This window comes from Varroa destructor, unplaced genomic scaffold (assembly GCF_002443255.2).
Source record: "Varroa destructor unplaced genomic scaffold, Vdes_3.0 BEIS01000003.1, whole genome shotgun sequence".
NCBI classification, from domain to species: Eukaryota; Metazoa; Arthropoda; class Arachnida; order Mesostigmata; family Varroidae; genus Varroa; species Varroa destructor.
In genome coordinates, this window is record NW_019211456.1 from 31,177,749 (window position 1) to 31,189,583 (window position 11,835).

Below are 11,835 nucleotides of genomic sequence, written 5' to 3' on the forward strand. Positions count from 1 at the left end.
GGGGAGGCTAGCATAGGCGAGTTTGACCATGAATGGCTATTGAACACTTAGACATAGGATCGTGGCGCGAACAATCGAAATCCTTAAGGAAACTAGTGATCAGACGTGTTCAATTGAATCTGCTTGGGTGCATTGAAGGCAACCATAAAAACAGACGCCGGAATCGAGGCAGCAGCAGCGTACCCGCCTACGGCTCACCTGGAAGACCGAATTCGAAAACTGCGGATGTTGTTAGCATATATAGAAGGTTGATGTTTTAGGGCGTAATAAGTAATTATAGTTACTGAATTCGAATACCATGCCTCATATTATCGCCATTAACTTTGCAGGTCTACTCAATTTATTTCCTCATCATATATGGAACAGAGGTTTTCAGAAGCTAGAATTGACATTTTCTTTTACGACCGAGCCTCTCACCTGGTCCTTCTACGGTAGCGAAGTATGAAAAAGGTTTGCGCGACACCGACTTCATCATCTGCCCCGGCGAGGCTTGCTGTCATAATTGAGCTGTACATTGTCCCGGGCGATTGCAACAAAAGCAGCCCTGACATGATTGAGCGTGGTCTTTGAGATCTACTTGATACCAGCCTGATCTCGATATCCCCCAAAATACCTCTGTAATCAGAAAGTGCTTTAGTCAGCAACAGGGGTTGCGTTATGGCCACGAATTTTGTAACAGGGCTACGAGTCGCATGAACTAAAATAGTTCTTCTCTCGGCTTAAAGACGGGTGGGCGGTAAATGGTCGCGTTTGTGTTAAACGAGGCTCGTTGGTTTTGCTTAATTGGTACTAATGGCTGATCAAGCAGACCTGCTTGAGGACAGCGAAAGCGGCTGGAGCTAATCGAGAGAATTGGGTATTTAGGCCGACGAAGCTACAACAGCAGGCAGCACAACGACTGCGATAACAGCAGTGGAAGTCACGGCGATGCGTCGCTGGTGATCTGAAGCGACTGTCGAATGCTATTCGTCTGTTAGATCGTAACGTGAACACGTAAAGGTAGTTCCTTCATTCAGCCGCACTCTGTTTCTCTTAACGCTTGCCAAATAAACGATCGTGTAGTGAAACGGTTACCTGACGATTTCGACTACCGTTCAAAGACTTGTAACAACATTGTCATCTTTCATCACTGGAAAAGCCAGTTACGACATGGAGAAATCCATTTCTGTGTGCAAAAAATGTTTTGAAAATTTTGTCTTGCAGATCATAGTCATCAAATGGGTTATGGAAGTACAAAAATATGTGGGACAAAGCTTAGCGTACTTGTTTACTGAAGCAGCTCAAAGGGGTACATTGTTGGTTATAAGGTTGGGGGTGTTTTTTAGGTAGGCACTGTGCGACGTGTCTTATATTTGTAAAAGTATATGCTTTCTTCTTGAATAATACAGCTAAGGGTAAACTCGTTGGTGGATATTAAGAATTAGTAAGACTGTGTGACGAATCACGATACTTGTTATTTACTATAGGACATATTTAACCTAATTAAGTTTCATGATAGTTCAAAATAGGTATACATAAATAGGTAGGTATATATAAATCCATTTTAGGTGAACTGACTCGCGCAGAGACGTTTAGTCGATTGTTCAGCCGAACAACAGACCTTAAAGGAAAAAGCTGCTGTATTTTAGATAGGAACTGTTTGTCTGGAAAAATAAGTAATAGCTTCTCTCCGCCTCACGTGAATCTACTCAATCTAGTTTGCCCGTAGCTGTTTTTTTTTTCATTTTTGCCGCGAAGCCATTGGGCACACGGCACTGCATAGGAATAGCAGCCGTAATGTTTGGAGACTTTGCTGAACGGTACTGGCGTACGATTCTGGTTACATGCCCAGTTTCACATATTGACCTATGCCGCCTTTTTCTCTTCTTTTTTAGAATTATCCATGAACAGGGTTACACAATCGAGGAGTGCAAGCTCTATCGTCCAGTGGTGCACTCGAACACAATCCAGTCATTGGTTGCCATTCTTCGCGGCATGGCGCAACTCAGGATCGACTTCCGGGACCCCGCACGCGAGGTATACCTTAACACTGATGTACGGCTTATTGCAACTGAGTAGTTAGCGAGTAAGTAGTTCTTATTTACCGCTGCTCGTCGTTACTTTTCTGAAGCCGTCCATGATGCTGGACCCGCTCTCATGTACGGTTTAATCACGTAGATGTGAGTGTACTTAACCTCAAAATCAGTCTAACACTACAATGGACTAGGTAACTCATATGATGGTGTTATACTAAACGAATAAACATAAAGTGATCGAAGTGGGTTCACAGTTTAACTCCACCACTGTTGGTTAAGTACTTCGTGACATTTGACGTCTGCTCTCATATACCGTTAAGCGAAGATCTAGCTAAGTAGAAATTACCATTGGAATTTCTGCAGTCTCTGAAGAGATATCTGGACAGTTATGGTAGGTTAAGGCAGCTGGCTCATTCGATCACTTAATGGATGATCACAGCAGCATAATATGACGATTTTGTCCTTTGATGGTAATTCAGATACAGAATGTAGATGCGGCAGTGCAATTTTATGGGGCCCGATTTAGATAGCGAACGACCGATCGATGCTGCCGTTAGATCTCATAGCTGAAATCCTCCACCGTCGCCGTCAACAGAGACATCAGACTAGGTAGGATTTTTATAGTCGTAATCTGACGCAATAAGTTTAGTCTTCGAACGAGACGAGCTAACCTGATGGTAAATCAATTGAATAAATAAATGACTCTCACAGTACGTTCTTTTTACTGGACTCACAATTGATAATTATAATACAGATCTCTGAAACTAGCAGAACCGTCCTCAAAATATAAAAAAAAATCAGAGGCACTATGCCATCTAAAATTTTTGCTACCATTAAATCCCGAATACATTGTGGACTCCCTATATCTTCCTGAACAACTCGTCGTAGCCCGGATATGTTTGAGAATTGTTGTACCGTATCTGTCACGTATCCATACGCGACGGATTCATCGGATGTTTTTATTGATCATTCCTTAGAAATCTCTTTTACATCGGGGATGTATCTCAGATATATTTTATATATATACAGCTACATTGTTATAATTGTACGTCAGTAATATATACAATCTTGCGTCACGATCTATTTTTTCACCTTGCATATTCCACGTCGTCAACCTTTGGTTTCGTAGTTTCTTTCATTAAAACCGATTTGTCTGTTTTTCTGCTTGTTCTAATTCTGCAAATTATTTACCGATTTTTTTTTCTTTACAAAAGCTCGAACCTGCAGCACCTAAAAGCCCGACGTGCCTAAGAGGCGATTACTTTGTACTTGCATATAGATTAAACTAACGAAGCAACGAAACCCTTAGAGTCTGCTGAGTTGAGTTAAAATAATTGAGCTTTTTTTTGTATGAGCTATAACACCTGTGTGCCTGCGTGCTAAAGGGTTATTTTATGGTCTCACTATCTATGACGGCCTAAAGTTCTTTCTCTTCGTCAATATCTTAGGAAAAACACATCGACACAGTCTGCCGTTCAAATATTCTTTCATCGTCGTTCTGTCAACAATCTAACATAAGCTGTAGCTCGTTGGTACTAAAAATTGCATCATCAACCTTAGATTAAAATTTTTACGTTTATTACTACCATTCATAGACATTTTTAGTTGAGCTTGAACAGCATTGTTTAGGGGAAACAAAGGACTGAACACAATTACAACATAGCACTTAACCTGGCCACATGGTTTTGTTTTATAGATAAGTAATGATCGAGGATTCGTCCTCAAATTGATAACACCCTACCATTACCTTTTTACACCTCAAATATTAGCCGCGCACAGATGTAGGCCACGTAAAATATTTAGTTTATATTTGTTATCATATCTATTTTAGTTCTTATCGCCTGATTTCAGTTCGATGAACGTTCTAGAGAAGAGCTCATATTGCTGATGGAGCCTTCCTGCTCGCTTCTAGCCGATATTTCCTACAACAGATCTGAGTTCTACCTAGAGAAACCTACTATTGAGAAAGTTGTTGTGTTATTAACCTAATTCTCAACACGTTTAGAGGGGCGAACTGTGATATTTTATGGTACACTTAGAATGAATACTACACGTGTTTGTTAATAGCAGTTATATTAATTAGTGGCATATAGTTGACGTATGCTATTGGTTTCCTCATCGCGTTTTTGTGTTGGTTGGCGCAGGACGACGCCCGTCAGTTTTCAAGCATCGCAGGTGCGCCAATGGTGGGCGACTGTGAAATCGGACCCGAACTGAGCGTTATGATGCAGCGGCTGTGGCGAGACGAAGGACTCCAGCTCTGCTTTCAAAGATCTCGTGAATACCAACTCAATGATTCTGCAGCCTACTATCTGAACGCACTCGAACGCATTTCACAGGTAACAATGACAACCTGCCATTCAGTCTGACAGTCCTCTCGCTTTTACGGCAGGCCTGCTATTATGGCGGTTGGCTAGCGGAGTTACAGAGAGAAATAAAAATAAAAAATATAGAAAGGTTCTAGAAAGAAAGGTTAAAGAAATATGCAAAGACACGTAGAGGGAAGGATTATAGGAGAACAAGAAGAACGAGACGCAGTTACTTTAGGTACGTCGTTTCTTCTAAGATCGACTAGCTACTTTAAATGCATGTATATGGATAAACATTACAACGGTTTTGCCTATTTGGCCTCTTGGAAAAGGCAGGATGAACCTTCCCAACGACTTGTCGACCGAGTAATTAAATCTCATTTAAGCTATAAAGCATAAATTCAAGCGTTCTGTTGTAAAGTCATGCAAGTCGCATTGAACTTGCCAACTTTTAGTCTTGCTAGCTGTTATAAAGTCCACTTGTCTTAAAGGACAGGTTGCGCCTGTTGACGGTTATGATTTCGGTTTTCATTTCGAAGAACCTTTTACACGGTGTTGCTTCGTCTCGTGTTTACTTAACAGACTCTTTTACTGTGGGACATGAGATATAAATATGAGGAACGTGTTCTGTCAACTCAGTGAAGACACGTATATATATCGACTAGCTATATAAGAAATAGTCAACTCAGTACCTTTTGTTATGGAGTAAGTTTTATAGTATTGCACGCCACGTAGGGTAATGTGGAAGCTTGGATAGAGTTAGAGAAGCTTTCTCATAACTTATATTAAATAGAACTGAGTAAAGGCATCATTAGCCCTAAACTGGGCGAGGCATTCGAAGTAGAATAGCTTTCTTAGTATAAGTTATTCTTTTCAAACAAAGTTAGCCGAAACGAACAGATCATTTAAAAAGATAACCGAATGTTGTTTAAGGCGTGCGAGAAAATGCCCACTGCTCTTGAAATTTGCCTGAGACGTTTTATTCTTCTTTATTTATGACGCAATTATTAATACCAGGTCGAAGTAGAGTGTTTGCGCAGACGTATCATCTAACACACACATAGCGGTGCAAAGATTACCCTGATCAACGACTGTCTGGCGTGCGTTATGTATGCTTGAATGGATTTACTGTTAAATACTGTCCACCATTATGCTATAACTGCGCATGCGCGGAAAATCTATCTGCTTACATGGTCGATCCTTGCGCGTACCAAGGTAACCCGATTGAAACCCTTTGTCGACAGTTTGATAAAGAGAGACTGAAGTCCAGTGCACCTAATTGTGTGTAGTCGCGACTCGCTCATGCTAGATGCCAATAAAAGACTATGCAAACAAAGCGAGGTAAGACGCGGCAAGAGAGTCAAATTGAAACGCTTCAAGTACACGATGCGACAACCGATACAAATCGCGAAATCATGTATGATGATAGTAATTTATTATATATCGATTTTGGTCAAAGTTCTATAGTGAGATATGAAAATGTACTGATATAGAATGCACAAAAGAAAATATGTAAAATGACAAAGAATCTTACTTTTGATGCTTTTGTGAATTTTTTTATCACCTAAAAGCATAATACTAATGAGTGAATTAAGCAGTCCGATATAAATCTTCAATGAAGTCCAGCATGCCGCCACCAACATTCTTTCTTGTTTTTCTGTGACTAAGGGTCTTTTCTGGATTGAACGGCGGAAGGCTCACAAAAATTTTGTCCTGCTTTGCAGAAGTGTTACAATATCGTCTGTCTTCGGTTTATCGTTATTACAGCGCAACTATATCCCGACCCAGCAAGATGTCCTGCGAACGCGCGTCAAAACAACGGGAATCGTAGAGACGCATTTCGTTTTCAAAGGGCTTCACTTCAAGATGTTTGACGTCGGCGGCCAACGCTCTGAGCGCAAGAAATGGATCCACTGTTTCGAGGGGGTTACTGCCATTATCTTTTGCGTGGCTCTATCAGGTAACTTTAGGACCAGTTGTATAGAAGTAGGTAGCACTTTATATACTTACTACTACTATACTATACTATATACTTATATAGTGCTAGTGTAGGTACACTATATAGGAATCCGTCAAAGGGCTTACGATGGAAATTGAGCGTACGCAGTTTTTTTGGTACTGGAAGCCAGCCTTTAAAGGTAGCAGTTCACTAAGCAAGTGTTCGACGTATAGCTCAAAAAATTTAGTAAATTCCAGGTCAAATCAACAGATTGTCCTGAAACAAAACTGGCGAAAACAAGTGACGCTACTACTACTCAGTATACGTATTGCAAATATTACAAACTCCTATATGTATCTACTTGTTCAGAAGTGCTCTTTGCTTACTCTGACATCTTGATAGTCTACGGTTAGAGTAATATCTAAATATTCGCTTGAGCTGTTCGTCACTGTTTAGGTCACACAGAATTAACTAGATATATTGCTATACGTATTATGAGAAGTCAAACGCCCCGAATTCAAATCGTGGTGTGTAAATAGAAACGGAATCATGATGATACTTTCTCATTAATATTACTATTTTTTTTTAGGTTATTTTTTGCGATATGTGTTATTAGTTAGTAGAAAGCAGCAATCATCTTTTTTTGTTGAATCTAAGAACTCGGTTACGTTCCGGTCCATTTGTTAGTCTTTATTCATTTTTTATGAAAGTACAAGCACAAATACTAGGCACATCGCAGCAGGCAATCTGAGTAGACAAGGATAAATTTTTTGCTACTCTTTCAGCGATGCGTGCTACTATCTGATCGGATCAGATCAGTTATTATTTCCGCTTTATCGATTGCAAATACCATAGCAGATCAGCTCATAACGCTAGCCAGTTCGTTAATAATGGCCGGAGCTTATACGCAAAAAGTCATATATATGAATTATCGTATATGGAGTGTTTTGTTCCCAAGAAATTTCACATTGCGAAACAAGGCGTCCTTAAATATAAAATACATACTTTAATTTGGGCGGTAAGGCTCAGGTTGAACGAGTGTATTCCCCTAACGGTCTCAACAGTTTTTTCTAGCATAGTATTTGCAAAAGTGCGACGTTTTTGTTCACCTTCCTTTCCATTTGTCTTGAAAGTGGCGTAACTCCATAGTCTCTTCTGTCCCTGTCCGATTGCGCAGGGTATGACTTGGTTCTTGCCGAGGATGACCAAATGAACCGCATGGTCGAATCAATGCGACTGTTCGATTCAATTTGTAACAACAAATGGTTTACACACACCTCAATCATCCTGTTCCTGAACAAGAAGGATCTCTTCGAGGAAAAAATCACTCGTTCTCCACTCACGATTTGCTTTCCCGAGTACACGGGAGCGAATCAGTACGATGAAGCTGCCGCCTACATCCAGATGCATTTCGAACGGCTCAATAAGCGACAGGACACCAAAGAGGTATCTAGCAATTGATCTAACTACAAGTTGACAAAACCTATATTGCAACAGAATTTAAGTTATCTGTTTGTATACAGCCAGTTTACCTGCACATTATTTGTGATTAATTATTTGACCGAGGCCTAATTATCAGACATACATAGCTAAATAACTATATTGACAGTGCTAGTACTAAAACATAGACCCTTGTAGGAGCATTTCATTAAATAAATAATTAGTTATTTGAATTATATGCAATATGTAGTAGAGTAAGATACATTGTGGCATGTGTAAGCGCATCGGGCGTTGTCGGGACAGAACAAATCTAATAGTTCAATTACTCTTAGAGGACCAGATACTACGATTGGCCAATAGACGTTTTCCACGTTTTGGGTTTGAGCAATGACCAACCCAGACTTGTCGATATGAATAGAGCTTGTTTCGAAGTTACATTCTAAGGTTGTTGAAAGCTGTCTCGTGAAAATAGGTAACAAGAAAATCAAAACACCGTATAAAGTTTTATCAATAATAATTTTATCCAGACTTAGCCCGTTAGAAGGTTGAGTCGGCTTACTTCTGATGAAAATGCGCGAGGTTGATGTCAATGAGGACTAGATTTCATGCACCAGATGTCGGCAACATGTCAATGCTATTAAGCAGTCATATTGTATAAACGTGATTTTGCGGTTTTCTGTATTGTCCTCCTTCGTGTGTTTTAGGTGTACACGCATTTTACGTGTGCGACGGACACATCGAATATCCAGTTTGTATTTGACGCTGTAACGGACGTTATCATTAAGAACAATCTTAAGGACTGCGGCCTGTTCTAAGAGGCGGCTCGTATGAAGGATTCAGAGCTACGATCATAATCATAACCAGAACGTCAACAACAACGAGAATAAGGGCTGCCATTTTGAATAGATGAAGAGGTTAGAACTATTTCCATAGCTAGCACTTCTTCAACAATGACAACGAAGGATATTCAATTAACTGTCAACAACAAAACGCGGGAGCAGTAACGCCTCAATTGATTAAATGAAAATGAGAAAGGTAATCGCAGAAAGTACAAATGGTCAAACCTTTCATTTATTCTTCATTCCCCGGATTTGACAATCTGAACCCTCTGTTCATTTGGTTAAATCACCTGTTGCAGGTGGAAAAAAAATTGGTGCGCCCGAGGTTGATCGACAGACCGGACCGACCCTTCGATAAACAAGTGATTTATTTATGTGTAATGCAGGCTTACTAGCAGTTGAGTCATCATTAAAAAATGTGCTTTGATCCTAGAAACTTGTACCAACTAATCGTATTAGAGATAACAATAACTTACAAATTAAGGCGTATCGTTGATTTTCGAAGGAACTTATAGAGATTCTGCGAAACTCAGGATGTGTATACATAGCTGGCAATGCTCGCATTTACTAGCTGCAGCTCTTTCTGTGTCTAGTCGAATACCTGCAGCGGCCTTTTAACGGACAAACGAGATACACACGTACCGTTTACTGATAAGCGCAATACGGCATGCTAGAGGAAGCGTGTTATTATGGGTAAAAAAAAACACTAGATTTGGATCTAACTTGAATGAGTCGCACTTTGCCGTAAGCATAATTCTTGGATTTTTTAAGCGATTGGCGCCACAGGAAAAAGCGTTTGATATCGACTGTCATCGTCATCAGAGCTTGAGACAGTGATGATGAATATACGTTGATTAATTGGAGTGAAATAATCGAATGGAATATCAATAATCATTGACAGGGCCTAATTCGCAGATCTGCCTGGACGAGTATGGTGCTCATCCATACATTGACTCATCGTCCGGCTTTTGAGTGTGCCATTTTTGATGTCTGCTAATATATATAAACACATCCCCCTAATCTACATATGTGTATATGTATGTAATGTTCTGCCTTAACCATAAAGATCCGTGCATACATCGACAACAGAACAACATATAATAAACTAATCTTGATTCACTTGAAAGCACAGCCAACTTTTGCAATACCACTAAATAGTTTACGAGATTGAAGATTGCGGCAAAGAGGATGTGGAAGACATCTAGGTACACAGTAAAGATTATCATACTGTGAAAAGAGACGATACTTACATCCGTCGAAAACGATGTTACGAAGAAAAATAAGGACTTGATTTCGATATTGTATTATATGGTATCTGAATTCTGAAGATTAAGACCAGTCGCCAATAGGGAGAAATAAAGGATCGGATACCCCTTGTTGAAGAGGTTCCGCCGGTTACCTTGCTGGTCAGTTGTCAGAGGCATCTATAATTAGCTATGAAATGTGGATAGCTTTGACGAGCTTCGGGCCTCCGATAGGTGTATGATCTTTTCGCATTACAATTCGTAGTGAAGATTGACTGTAGTACGAATCCTTCTGTGAGGTTGGCTTGTCGCTTGTGAGTGCCACTCCCTCTCGTTGCACCCACCGTTTGAAATAATAATAACATTGATTATATTATGACGTTACTATTTAGGCAAGTAACGATGGAAACGTTGCCGCCATAGCATTGCTGTAAGAAATTTCTACGAACAAAATGATGACAACAGGAAGAGAAAATGAAGGACAAGAGCTATATAGCGTATGGTAAACGATTATTGTACGTTAAACATTCCTATAGTCACACTGGCACGTGATGCTGGATGCTCTTAAAAAGACGTGTCTGAAACATTAGGACAAAATCGTCTATAACAGCCTCTAATATTGTTGACGACAAACTGGATGCACTGAAGTATTATGGGTGAGCAAACGAACAGATGATGTGAAAACACTGAATAGTGGACATTTCCGAGAAAAGAAATAAGAAAACCTCTAAGCTTAGTAGAACGAAACGTATGTATAGCCAGTCAATACAGAGTGGCATGAGCACGTTTTTCGCCAGTGAAATTTTGGCCAATTTCCCCCGACCGTAGGGCATTTTAGTTCGGTTGATACGAATGTAAGCTGACGAAAAAAATTATCATCTACAGTGCGGATTAGCTGTGAGAATATAATTGCAGCTGAACTTTTCCTGTAGACTAATTTAATTACTGCTATCTTGAATTGTTATAAGCGACCGTACCACTTCGGTAAGGCAAAAGGAAAGGCTATAGGTACATAGATTGCGAAAGGAAATGTTTTGAAGAACTCGCGTTGACGAACCGGAAAAAAAGAGCCCCATACTTTTCTTCGAGTACGAATCTGAAACCTGTGAAAAAGCTGTCCATGGGGCATATATGCTGTGGTTCGATCGAACTTGCGATGTTTTAGTATTATAATTACAAACTCTTTCTGGAAGCCAATGGACGTGCAGAACAGGGTTTATCTAGACATTGTGAGTGACTATGATATCTCAACAGCAGTATGTAAGGTTATTGTAAATTCGGCCGTTGATCTAGGGTAGGGAAAAACGTTATCCATTAGTTCCAAAGCAAGTGAAAATAATGCAAACATATAATAATTATATTTGTCACCGTATATATGAAGCATAATCGCCAATAGAAGTGTCAAAAGACAAAGAGGGACCTGCTGGTGAAATGGGACCAATTTATTACTACAGGTATACTATTATTAAATATGTATGTAATACAGGTTGTCGCAGTGATACGAAAATGCATAGCAATAATTTATTTATAAATGGCATACACTTTATCTGAGGAAAGTTGAAAAAACAAGGTAGCTGTGATATTCGTGAAACCCAGGTGAGGAACTCACTCATAGCTCCATCAACGCAACAAAAACTATTCACACTTAACCAATCGAGTGGACTTTAGGAGTTTTTCTTTACAGATATGGAAGCAGGAAACTGGTTTCAGCTTAGAAGCCAGGGCCCGTGTTCGAGCATGCATATTCAGGTACATCTCATTCGACAGGTGTGGTAAAATCCTGTGCGGGATGTTGAAGTCAATCTTTAATATAATAAAGCTGGAGTCAAAGGAAAACTTTCCTAGCGCCATATGCCAACGCGGAAATTATGTAGGTTTAATTAGGATCGTAAGCCGTCATTCTTTAAGAGCTTCCGAAGGCACATTTATCAATTTATAGGCGAACTTGTAGTAAAGTCAATAATAACGGAACTCAGTTTTCCTTGTCAATGCTCTTTATACGTTGATTGCAACATTGGACCGGTTCCTTGACTACTAATTAATACTTCT

The 11,835-nt window shown here is 39.8% G+C and overlaps 1 protein-coding gene across 3 annotated transcripts in view; it reads left to right on the forward strand.

Moving 5' to 3' along the window:
• Galphai (G protein alpha i subunit) overlaps positions 1–11,622 on the forward strand; it is a 38,459-nt gene extending 26,837 nt beyond the window's left edge. Inside the window, exons 3-8 of one of the 3 annotated variants that reach the window (XR_002672522.2) lie at positions 1,875–2,016; positions 4,160–4,354; positions 6,092–6,284; positions 7,441–7,709; positions 8,408–8,738; positions 8,842–11,622. Coding sequence is in view for 1 of the 3 variants with exons in the window: in XM_022800435.2 (XP_022656170.1) it covers positions 1,875–2,016; positions 4,160–4,354; positions 6,092–6,284; positions 7,441–7,709; positions 8,408–8,518 (910 nt within the window). In the remaining 2 variants the exon portion in view is untranslated. Of the gene's footprint in view, positions 1–1,874; positions 2,017–4,159; positions 4,355–6,091; positions 6,285–7,440; positions 7,710–8,407 lie in introns of all 3 variants that reach the window. The other 2 variants (XR_002672521.2, XM_022800435.2) reach the window with 2 other exon arrangements.
• The last annotated feature ends 213 nt before the right edge of the window (positions 11,623–11,835 follow it).